Raw genomic sequence first — 12,581 nt, 5'->3', positions numbered from 1 at the left:
TTTCCATTTTGGTCCGTCCGCGAATAGGAGTCCCGGTTCATTATTACTATAAATGGAAAAGAGGCATACATTCCACTAACTCAATCCACTCACATTTCATTTAAAACTACTAATATATAAAAATGAGACTCATATTCCACGAACTTTCTTCCACCCACTTTTCTTAACATTTCTTAAAACCCGTGCCGGAAGAAATGAGACTCCTACTCGCGGACGGAGGAATGTCACCTAGTGTGTCGTAAAAGCTGCACAAACATTACATGTAAAGTTAAATATTTTAATATTATTATTATTTTAAATATTTCAGCCCCGGCTTATTTAATTTCCTAGTCCCGGCACTAGTTGTTTTGAATGATTCCATTATTCTATATATATGTTTGTTCGGTTGAATTACGACTATAGTTAGCAACTTTAGAAAATTATGATATAGTGCAATTCTAAAATTGTTGTAACCAATGATTATAAAAAATGAGAAATGATGATATGTTATAGGTTAGAATTTGGTCTAATTACATTCTTAGAGAATGTAATTGTTCCCACAATTACGAGATACTTCTTCCGTCCCAAGGTAGTTGGAGCATTTCTTTTGGGCACGAGAATTAAGAAATGGAGGTGTTAAAGGCTAAATAGGAAAGAGTAAAGTAAAATAGAGAATAAAGTATGAATGTTTGGATCCTCCATAAAAAAATGTTTGGATCCGCCAAACTAGTATTGAATATCATATGTAAATCAAAATATCTGTGGTAGAAGGTTATAAAGATGACTAAAGTCACATTTTGGTCCTTAACATATAGCGTTTTTTTTATTTTGGTCCAAAACATTATCTTTTGAATTTTTCGGTCCCTCACAAATAAAAACGGGTCACATTTGGTCCATTTTGGACGGTTCCGTCAAATTTTTGACTGTTTTAATTACTGGGTCACAAATCCGTCACTAATTGGGAGAAACTGAGAAAATCGCCGACATCCGCCCCGGTGCCGCCCCGAAGTACCACCTCATCCCGTCGACCAGGATCACATCCCAATTTCGACACCAGGTACGCGCGAGAACACGATGAGGTCGTTGTGGTTGAGGGAATTCCACAGTAGGGTTTCGTGGCTAAGCCCGAAGACTAGGAGGTTGCAGGAGGCGGCACTGCGGCAGAGCATGGCGGCGACGGTGTTCAGCTCGTCGGCGGACATGCGGCCGATGAAGGAGGCGTTGAAGGCGGCGTAGTGGAGAAGTGCGTCGAAGACGGAGTTGGGGAGGCTGGATTTGGAATTCTAGGTTGGCGGCGTCCCTGGTGGTGAAGAGGGTGAAGGCAAAGGTGAAGATGAAGAAGAGGACGAAGACGAAGAGCCACGCACTGTGGGAAGGCCCCGGCGGCGCTCCGTGGTGGAGAACGATGAACTCCTACAAAAATTTGCCGTAGTGATGCCGCGGAGAAAGAGGGGCGGCGCGGCGGAGACGCACGTGTTTGTGCACGAATTCGATCGGGAGGTGGAGAGGGTTTGCAGCGAGGAATTCCTGTGTGGGGAGAATTTGGTGGAAACGAAAGATTTGTTGGGGCATTTCGTTATCGGAAAATTTGAGGATAATAGAAATAGGGTTAAATTCTACTCAGTTTCTCCCAATTAGTGACGGATTAGTGACGGATTTGTAACCCGGCAATTAAAACTGTCAAAAAATTGACGGAACCATCCAAAATGGACCAAATATGACCCGTTTGTATTTGTGAGGGACCGAATGATTCAAAAGATAATGTTTTGAACCAAAATAAAAAAAAACGATATATGTTAAGGACCAAAATGAGACTTTAATCTATAAAGATAAAGCAAATACAACAATCATACATAAAGTCATAAACACATCCACATAGATAAATTTGTCTCAAACAAAATAAAAAATACTATACTCAATGTTTATTAGGCGAGAATATCTTGGTAATTCTTGCGGTCCGAATTAACACGTTCAAGCCGGAATCTCTCCTGAACGGTGGATATATACTTGGCCGCCTTCGCGTCGATACCTTTTCGGCCGCGGCGGCATAGTAATTCTCCGTCCGGTCGCGATTCCTCTCCGCCACGATGAACGAGACTTTAGGCACTGGCTATGGAAAAGTGTTTAGTACAAACCATCCGATATCGAGAGCCTGAGAGGAAGTTGGAAGGAGTATATAATTCATGTACAACCTCAATCAGTTTGGGCTTGACCTAAAGCGGGAAATATCAAATTGTTGGTGCAGTCGACAATCCGAACAAGTGGTATCAGATCCAGGTCGAGTGAGGCCCAGGATGACTCAAGTTCAAGTCGGGCCTGTAATGTCTCGATGTGTCGACTGCGTCTGTCTGTTCCCGATCACAACAAAAAAACGCAAATTAGTGACAACAGCAGAATTTCATGAATTAATTACGGATAAGTGACTGAAAAGCATCAGTCACAAATTTGTGACAGAATAGTCCGCCACTGATCCGAATTTACCATGGCGACTACTTTTGATTTCCGTCATTGTAACTTTAGTGAATGATATGTCTGTCACTAATATTTTTTAATGACAAGCTTTGTATTGACTGATCTGTCAATACTTAATCTGTCACTAAATCTGTGAGGTGCCTAAATTTCGTTGATTAGTGAAGGATATCCTTCACTAAATTGTGAGTTTTTTTGTAGTGGATGTGATCTGGTTTGAGGGGAAGGTTTGTTGAGTACAAAATCATTCCACATCGGTAGTCTGAGTGAAGTTGGAAGGTATATATAATTTCTGTCCAATCCCAATCAATATGAGGCATTTTGGGATTGACCCAAAAACATATCCGTGTGGGCTTGCGGACAATATCAAACTACTGTTGCAGTCGATAATAAAATATGAATGAAATGATTTAGTGAAATGAGAAGTCTATTTACCAAATATAATAAAAGCGAAATGAGATTTTTATTGACTTATAGACGTAAAAAAATGATACGCAGACGGACAAATTTTTTTATTATAATGAAGTTGGGTAAATTTGATAATTTGTTTGAAATGTACAACTAATCATTTCTTAATTCCTACATTGGAGTGGCTGGTAATATAGAAACAAATAACACTAGTAATTAAACAAATTGGATCGATCCCTAAAGATAAGCATGCCAACTAGCCTCTTACGTTCAAAACCAATAAAAAGTTTTTAAAAAGACCACTATAATATTACTAAGTCAATGGATGCTTACGACAGATTAATTAAGTCTATGAAATTAATTTTCACTTGAAAATAATGAATTAGTTTATGTTATGGATATATAATGACACTTCTATAAAGATTAATACTCTCTTAGTCCCATGTTTACGTTTCAATACGTCCTAAATTATTTGTATTATTTCTGTTTGTATAAGAATTAAAGTATTCAGTTAAGATATTATAATTGATTAAGTATTTCTTTATCAATTTTTTCCTTATTACCCTTAAAATACTAATTTAATTATATTAATTAATCAATCTTTAATAAATAGCTTAGAAATAAAAGTGTGAATAGCATCAGACGGATCAAGTATAAATTATGAATCCATAAAATTAGTCTTTGTAGTTTGCCTCTGACATTCACACACATAAAATGGAGAAAAAATGAACGTATATTAATCTGATAAAATAGGAATTACTAACTTACTTTGCACATTCATATTTACACTTACCGTTGGATATGATACATCAATAGACTAATTAAAAGTGACTAGTCCTATAATGACTTATATCGTGACTCTAAGATAATGTTCGATTTCCTAAATAAAACAGTACTAAGATATAATCTAGGATTGAGTTGTGAGATTATTTTAGTCACAAGGGGTTAGCTATGATTAATTATCTCATTATTATCCATATTGGATTGAGTTATGAGGTTGAATCTCATGAACCAAACAGCTACATATTTAATCATGGGATACAATCTTGCAAACCGATACCTCCTTAGCTGAAAATAATGGTTTAATTATATTTATATATCGAAGGCTAATTACGCTTCTATTATAATCAATAATTATGGGATTGGTTGAGATAAATTAAACTGAATAACAAGCTTGACCTAATTCACGTAGTAGGTTATGAGTAACATCAATATGGTTTCATATAAATAAAATAATATCAACTTGCTTGCCATTTAATATTGTTTCACATTCAACAACTACTTGTAGTTGTGAAATCAAAATAATAACTATTCAATTGATATTGTTTCACCATCGAAATAATTCATTATGTATATAGGAATTCTAGAAATTTTATTAGAAAAATGTACTACTGTTATCAAACAAATGTTTGTTCTTTATATATATTAGCCATCAAATATGACCTCATGTTCATAACAAAAAAAAGGTCAATTGCAGCTCACTGATTCTAACAACCTTCTTGATTCTAAATAAACAATTCTAACAACTTCATAATTTCATAACTATTCAACAAATTGTTTATCCTCTCATAATATTTTCTTAGTATATTTGTTTTCGAGTCGTCGTCGCTTATTCAATGTAATTAATACGATGCTTATGAGAATAATAAGACTTTACACCTTCACATATAACTACCCAAATAAGAATCCAGTTCTAGTATTAAATGTATAGAATACAATACAAGTAAACATATTACCACCAGCAAAAGGTTTCAGGATTCAAAACATCACACGATCTGTTGATGTGATTATGATATGCCCATGACTTGTTCTCATATGTCCAAATCCAATCACAATCAATAGAAAAAATTGAATAGAAATTTTGTAGCTCAGCTTAGAAGATTTTGATTAATGATCTTAATTTCAGAGACCAATAAAATCAAATCGGTCAGAATTGGAGCACCAAGAGATGAAAATTGATCTTCTTTACTATTAATTTTTTAACAATAATTTCTTTACTAATATGGTAATTTTTTTAACAATAATTTGCATACGTTAGGATACAACTATAGAAAAATTCAAAAGTATTTTTTTTATTTTAGTGAAGATGAGTAAAACCGATAAATTATTTGAAATGTACAACTAATATATAAAACTCTTTCCATTTCTTATTTGCTAGTATAGTAGCTGGCAATATAAAAACAAATCAAACTTGTTATTAAACAAATTGGATCGATCACTAAAGATTAGTATGCCAGCTAGTCTCTGAGATTCATAAAGTCAACAGATTTAGAATATTATAGAACATTATAGATCTAGAAAAAAGTTAGCTAGAACAGATCTCAACTAATTAAATGAAGGCCAAATTCATCATCATTTTTGGCTTGTTTGTATACTCAAGTGTGAGCCTGGCGATGATTGAACCAGAGATAAGTACCAATACTGCGAAAAAAGGTATTTCCTATTAAATAAATTTAATCCATGTCACTATCAAGTTATTATCAGATAGTTGATTTTGAAGATCCATTGCTCCATACAATTTTATTCGAGTAGAAGTACAACTAGGAATTAGGATTCTGTTATTATTCTGTCATATTTTTACATTTTGATCTTTTCGAATTTGACTGTATATATAGCTTTGTGAATTTGTAGTTTGAAATCCCTTTTAACTTTGTGTTATCTTGAAAGATAAAGCAAGATTGAACCGGAAAATCAACCAAAACGATCCAAAGATAAAGAAGAAAATCCACAAAACTGAAGGTATTTTTTCCTTCGCAACATTTTAATAGGCCCCAAATCATTTCGATGCCCAAATAAATTACGATCTTCATAAATACATGTTGTGAATCGACGACTTGGTTATTTCGCAATATATGGTTGCATCCAAGATTTTAATTTTAACTTTATGTTATGGTATTTCATTTCTTTAAACGTTAATTTTTGTTATAAATAATTATTTTGACGGATTATTTTGCACAAATATATTTTCTTATGGCTATTTGTTTCTATCTTACTAAGTTTAAATGATACTAGTATTTCCTTCTTTACATCATAGTTGATGCATTTCTTTTTTCTGCACTGAGATTATGAAAAAGATATAATATTTATTAGATTAAAGGCCCAATTTGGTACTTAACATATTGAGATTTTACGATTTTTGTCCAAAACATTATCTTTTGAATTATTCGGTCCCTAACAAATAAAAACGGGTCACATTTGGTCCGAATTTGACGGAACTATTAAAATTTAACAATCAATGAATTTTAACAACATTTTGACCGGATTAAGTTAATAAATATATTTTATTAATGTCTAATATCTAATTAACCCAAAACTAAAATAAAAAAGATTGCCTCGCTCCAGGGGGGAAGGATTTCCAGGGGGTGATGTTGAAGACGCAGGAGAGGATGGTGCGGACGTCGGAGGGGGGGGAGGGGGGCGGCGCATGGGGCGGGGAAGGAGTTGTGCTCGAGGACGTCGCTGGCGGTGCTGGAGAGGAGGGGGTGTGGGAGAGGTAGCCAAGGGCGAAGGCGAGGACGAGGATGACATATGCCCTGGGTTTGGATGCGGTGGTTTTGAGGCATTTCTGGTAGGGGTTCTTCCGCCGCGGGTGGTGGTGGTGGAGGCTGCCGCCTTGCGGCGGCGGAGGTAATTGCTGCTCGCGATCTTCCAAATTCATTCCGGTTAATTGTGATTGTGAGAGAGGGGAACAGAGATATGAAATGTAGAAGCAGGGGAGCGATGAGAGTGGAGAGACGGTTGAACTGAATCCATTTTCTTTCTTTTTTTTATGTTATTAGTTTTGGGTTAATTAGATATTAGACATTAATAAAACATATTTATTAACTTAATCAGGTCAAAATGTAATTAAAATCCGTTGACTGTTAAATTTTAACAGTTCCGTCAAATTCGGATCAAATGTGACCCGTTTTTATTTGTGAGGGACTGAATAATTCAAAAGATAATGTTTTGGACCAAAATCGTAAAATCTCCCTTATACTTTTTTCCTCTTTTTCTCCTCCTTCTCATACTTTATCCACTTTTCTCCACATTTCTCTTACTTTATCTATTTTTCTCTCTTTTTCTTTTACTTTACCAATTTCTCATTAAAACTCGTGCTGTCCATAATTGAGACTATTTTTTGTGGACCGCGGGAGTATGTTTTAAATGAAAGGATCGTGAAAAGCTGGTGAAAATTGATTAGATACATGGTTTTTTGTGAAATTTATAACCATAGAAATTGATATATGGTTTTACTAGATAAAAAAAACTACTTATATTCTCTAGTCTAAAATGACAGAATTATATATTGGGTATCATGAAATAAACGTCAACTTCGTCATAAAAATTTAGGCCATTAAGCCTTTATGTACGTCAAGTTTTATAGTCTTGTTCAACTTTGCTTTGAGTTTGAATGATATCACAGTCATCTTATCAAATCACATATGCCGATAGGAAAATTTCATAACAACAATTTCATCTCCTTCTTCGTAGATTTGAATAGTTTTTAAATTCATGTGATTATGATGTTCAATCCCAAATCAGTTTTTCTTTACTAATAATGTATCGAATTATATCTAGGTCATTGTTATTTTTTAGCTACGAGTGCAGTTTGCAGATTAAGCAAGCAGAAATATGGTAGAAGCAGTCATTTTATCGTTGATGCAAAAGCTCAACAAATATCAAGAGGAAAGAACAGATAAGGCCAGGAAATATGAAATTGAACAAATGGAAAGGATAATTAAAGAGGTGAGAGAGATTGTAGATATAGTTAGAGATAAGAAATTTGGAGAGGGAAGAAGACTCAGATTTTTGGTATCTGATCTGGTCCACATGGCCCAGGATGCCCTCTACCTCTACAAACATCGCAAAACTCATGTGATAGAGTACAACTATAATTGGATTGGAGAGATCAAAATGCGGATGCTTAAACTGGGAGCTGATGGGGCTGAGACAGAGTCCAACTCAGAAAATGTTGATGAACATCATGTGGTGGTAGGCTTGGATAAACACATTGAAATGGTGCTCCGCACAATGATTTTTCATGAAACAGAATATCGTTCATGGGTGGTTATCAAAGGCATGTCTGGTATTGGAAAGACGACTCTAGCTAGAGAGATATACAACCATGCAGATGTCATTGATCGATTCAAGTATCGTGCTTGGGTATGTGTTTCTAATGTCTTCACTCTTAAAGAGATATTTATCAAACTACTTCTGCAAGTAGTAGTAGATGGTGAAAATCTTCACACATCTTCATCATTGGAGGAAATGGACAACCAAACCCTCCTATATATGCTTCACCAGCACCTGCAAGGACTGCCATATTTGATAGTTCTCGACGACTTGCCCAAACAAATACCCTTAGAACCTCTCTGGGAAGCTCTTGAACAACAAGGTAAGTATAATCTTATTATGATGGTAACTTAGGTTCCAACATATATAAATGAATATTGTGCTAATTCTAAATGAAGCAATTCTAAACATAAAATTACTAAAATACTTTTTCTTTTCTTTTTTTTTAAATAAAAAACACCCATAATGGGCTTACTAAAATACTTTTTACATAATGTAAAATTTGTTTGGCCCCCCCACCTCAGAATGTAGCTCCACCCTCCACTGTTTCAATTCTCTACCCTTTAGTTCTTCCCAATCCCACCATCACCTGTGCTTATACTAGTTTCAGAGACAGAGAAGAGCTGGTTTGAGAGTTGCCCTCTTTGACCGCCACGCTCTTCTCTCCCGTAAATAAGTACTCTCCCGTCTCACCGCAATTGATTAATTTCTTTTATTAAAACTTTGTTGATATTTACTTTTTTCAAAAAGGCTGGAATTGACTACTTCATAATTTATTTGATAATATTTTTTAAATATGAAATTTTGTTATTAAAGTTTCTAAAGAGATTTAAAAAGTATTCGGAATTTTAATAAATTGCAAACACTACTTAGTTAGTAGTATTACTTTTAAAAGTTATATATACCACATCTTGTAACAATTAAAATTTCCCTTCTGATTTTTCCTTGTGTGTTTGTTCTCATGTAAGAATACGGCGGAAGTAAATTGGTGGTTACAAGTCACATGACGCATCAATTTATAAAAACACGATGGCATGATGTTCATAAGATGGAACCTTTGGACCCTATTATGAGCTGGCAATTGTTTTATAAAACAATAAACAGTGGGAATAAATTGAGGAGTGAGCAGAAATTCCCAAAGGAGTTGGAGTACCAAGGAAAACTAATGCTAAGAAAATGTGGCGGTCTGCCATTAGCTATTAAAGAGGTGGCAAATCAGCTAGCCCGAAAGAAAGCCTCTACTGGAACTGAATGGGAACATCTTCTTGAGTCTGTTGATTTTGGATCAACACTGGAGTTATTGGAACCGTATTATCAAAAATTGGACCCCAAATTGTTGCCATATTTCATGTGTATGGCCTTGTTTAAGGAAAATACAACTTTGAGGGCGAATAAGTTGTTGCAGATTTGGAATGTAGCAGGAGGATCGTATTATAGTCATTCATATTTAGATGGTTTAGTTAATGAATCTGTTATTGATGAAGTCCAGGGCAAGCGCACACGGTATTGCATGAATCCCGTGCTACACAGATTGTCCATTAAAAAAGCAGAGGAGGGAATAGGTTTTGAGATCCTTGGAAGTACTCGACTCAACAGAAATCCACGCCATCGTGTGATCATTTGTAGCAGAGACAACAATTTCAGCTACTCAACGAATCAAGATGAATATCTTGTTTCTCTCTTCTTCCATGGAGGTGGTTATTTCAATGCTAGTCCATCCTATTGGAAAGGCTTTGAAAAACTTAAGATAATTGACTTGGAAGATTTTGGGTTGAAGATTTTACCTGAAGCCATCGGCACATTGACGAAATTAAGATACTTGGGATTGAGAAATAATTACATAAAAGAGCTCCCAAAATCAGTGGGGTGCTTGGAAAAGCTTGAGGTTCTTGACATAGCTCAAAACTTTATGGTGCAAGTACCAGATATTCTATGGGAAATGGGTAGCCTTTTCCATGTCTACATGTCTGATGTTATTTCCGAGAAGCCTTTCACGATAGATGTGCTGCAGCGGCTGAAGACCTTAACCTCGGTCTCATTTGATGATCTGATATATGATGATCATGATGAGCTCTTAGGGTTGACTTCGCTGGAGAAATTGAGTGTACATGATTTGGATGGAAACACAACTGTAAGCAAGCTCTTTGGGTTATTGTCCAACTTGGGATATCTTTTCCACCTAGTCTTAAGAGGGTACCGTTTTAGAAGCATGCCTTGTTTGGATGAGCTTGGTTCTTTACAAAATCTCAGAACACTTAAATTGGATGGACGCCTAGATAGGTTGCCAAATAGTTTCCCTTACATGCTGACTTCCTTGACGTTGGCTAATAGCTGTCTTAATAAAGATCCCATGTCACTACTAGGGAAGCTAACTAAGCTACATACGCTCATATTGCGGAATGCATATACAGGTCAACAAATGGGTATTCCTAAATTCGGTTTTAAAGCTCTTAAAGTCTTGTGCATCGAAAATTTATTGAATCTGAGGAATCTACAAATTGGAAAAGGTGCACTAGAACTTCTTAGGAAATTAGAAATCCGCAATTGTCCATGTCTGGACACCCTCCCCAAAGAGCTTCAGTCAAATCCTGTTTCTCTGGGAGAGTTCGAGATGGTGACAACCAAAACCATTTCAACAAAGATCAGGAATTCAAGCTCAATCTCCAAAATAAGGTTTGTGAATATCAATCCATAATAGTAGGCTCTATTCTTGTTGTATTGTATCAAGTTATTTTATAGCTGCAAATGCATTTTCATGATTATATATGCTGTTTGTTATACTTATAATGGAGGCTAGTTGGATTCTCCCTCCTCCATGCTTGCTAGTTTTACCTGCTTTGGGTATTAATTTGTCATGAATTGCCTTTATCCAATGAACTATGTATCATAAATTCGTCAAGGTAAATTGGTTACGAAAGCAAGAGGATTAGTGGCTTACCCAGCTACCATAATAACATAAAGTCATAATAAACACAGCCACATAGATAAATTAGTCTCAAACAAAATAAAAAATACTATACTCTATTTTTATTAGACAAGAATATCTTGGTAATTTTTGCGCTCCGAATTAACACGTTCAAGCCGGAATCTCTCCTGCACGGTGGATATATACTTGGCCGCCTTCGCGTCGACGCCTTCGTCGGCCGCGCCGGCATAGAAATTCTCCTTCCGGCCGCGGTTCCTCTCCGCCACGACGAACGAGACTTTAGGCGCCGGCTGCGGAAAAGCCTGCTCCTGGTTGACGATGATGAAGCCGACGGCTGGAGAAGGAGCCGGATTTGCGACACCGAATTCGTATGGACTTGGAGCCGGCGAGGAATTGGCCGCGCCGGTGGAAGGCTTCGCGGCGCGGTAGAGCGACTTGATTAGCTTCGATTTGGAGAAGCTCCGCCGCTTGCCACGGTTGGAATCCATCGCCTTAATTGGGATTTATCTAAATGAAGAAAGTGGGAAAATATGGATATGGTTTGTGGGGAGCAAATGATATTTTGTTGGGTATTTATATGCATCAGCGGGGGCATCGGCCAAGCCCCCGCTGAAGCGGTGGCTTGGCCTAGGCTATCTCCGTCCCTGCTTGCTAGCTCCTCTGTTGTAAATAGTACTTATATGGGATCTTCTATTCAAAATATCCAAAAAAATAAAGAATTTAAGATGCGAAATAATACCTTATCTTAACATAAGTACTACTAATATCTTATCAACTTAAATCGCTCTTAAAGACTAAAATAACTAATTACTATATTAATTACAAGTATATATAATTAAATCACCAATGTGCATGGACGTGTATGTCATAAATAATACTCATATAATTAAATCACCAATATGCATGGACGCGAAGTGAAATACACGTTGTCATAAGTATTTGATATAGTTTATTAGGTACTACTACTAGTTATGATATCAATGCTTAATTAAATCACCAATGCCACAATGTGCATATATGGACGTGAAGTGAATTTCAAGTTTTGATGGCTTTATCTTATAGATCTTTTTCCAATTGAAAGGTAAGTTCACTAGCTTCCTTTTGGAGACTAAATGTTCCACATCAGATTAATATCCTAACTAATCAAATATATTTTAATTAATTGAAGAATATTTGGTTTAATATATTTTGAAAGCTCGTCAAATGATTCTTTAATCATTAACTAGATAGAATAGTCTTTGTTTAAGTAGAATAACGTATCAAGTTATAGAACAGTCGACGATAGATGTGGCAAAAAACAAATCAAAGTACTAATTGTTAGTAAGTACTCCATTCCTTTTATAATAGATGTCACGCTTTCCTTTTTAGTTTGTCCCCATAAAAGATATCACATTTCATTTTTTAGAAAAAGTTCTCTCTTACATTAATATAAATATGTTGTTTTCTCTCTCCATCTAACACATAAAACAAAATCTCCTAAAATCTCGTGTCATTTCTCAAATGTGTCATTTACTTTGGGACGGAGGGAGTATGTTTTTATGGTTGAAACCTTCAATTCAGTAATTTATTGGTTTTGATAATAAATATCGTCTGAATCATACATATTTTACCAAATTTGTCATTTTACTCCTGCACGACTTTCAAAACATTTTGATTGCACCACATCTGGAAATAGGCCATTATATATCATCTTTTAACAACAAAAAGTAAATGTTGGTTCATCAGTAAACTATGCTGTTAATTT

The 12,581-nt window shown here is 35.6% G+C and overlaps 1 protein-coding gene across 4 annotated transcripts; it reads left to right on the top strand.

Annotated features, from left to right (window-relative positions):
• Window positions 1–5,085: 5,085 nt before the first annotated feature.
• LOC121761075 (probable disease resistance protein At1g59620) lies at window positions 5,086–10,675 on the top strand. 4 transcript variants are annotated; one of them, XM_042156666.1, is made up of 4 exons: window positions 5,086–5,289; window positions 5,524–5,595; window positions 7,417–8,233; window positions 8,880–10,675. In XM_042156666.1, exons 3-4 carry the CDS (start codon window positions 7,471–7,473, stop codon window positions 10,604–10,606), a joined length of 2,490 nt encoding a protein of 829 aa, XP_042012600.1. In that variant the 5' UTR covers window positions 5,086–5,289; window positions 5,524–5,595; window positions 7,417–7,470; the 3' UTR covers window positions 10,607–10,675. The 4 variants fall into 4 exon arrangements, with proteins under 4 accessions (XP_042012600.1, XP_042012602.1, XP_042012601.1 ...); XM_042156668.1 differs by lacking the exon at window positions 5,524–5,595; XM_042156667.1 differs by lacking the exon at window positions 5,086–5,289 and having other exon boundaries at window positions 5,347–5,595.
• Window positions 10,676–12,581: the final 1,906 nt, after the last annotated feature.

Source organism: Salvia splendens, chromosome 13 (assembly GCF_004379255.2).
Source record: "Salvia splendens isolate huo1 chromosome 13, SspV2, whole genome shotgun sequence".
In the NCBI taxonomy this organism is placed as follows: Eukaryota; Viridiplantae; Streptophyta; class Magnoliopsida; order Lamiales; family Lamiaceae; genus Salvia; species Salvia splendens.
Note: the sequence above shows the minus strand (reverse complement) of the source record. Positions and strands in the feature narration are given on the sequence as shown.

Excerpts from the sequence above, each read along its gene's own strand:
- LOC121761075 (XM_042156668.1), top strand. The coding sequence starts at position 7,471 with ATGGTAGAAGCAGTCATTTTATCGTTGATGCAAAAGCTCAACAAATAT. Across the intron at positions 8,234-8,879 it reads GGAAGCTCTTGAACAACAAG|AATACGGCGGAAGTAAATTG; the intron begins GTAAGTATAATC and ends TTCTCATGTAAG.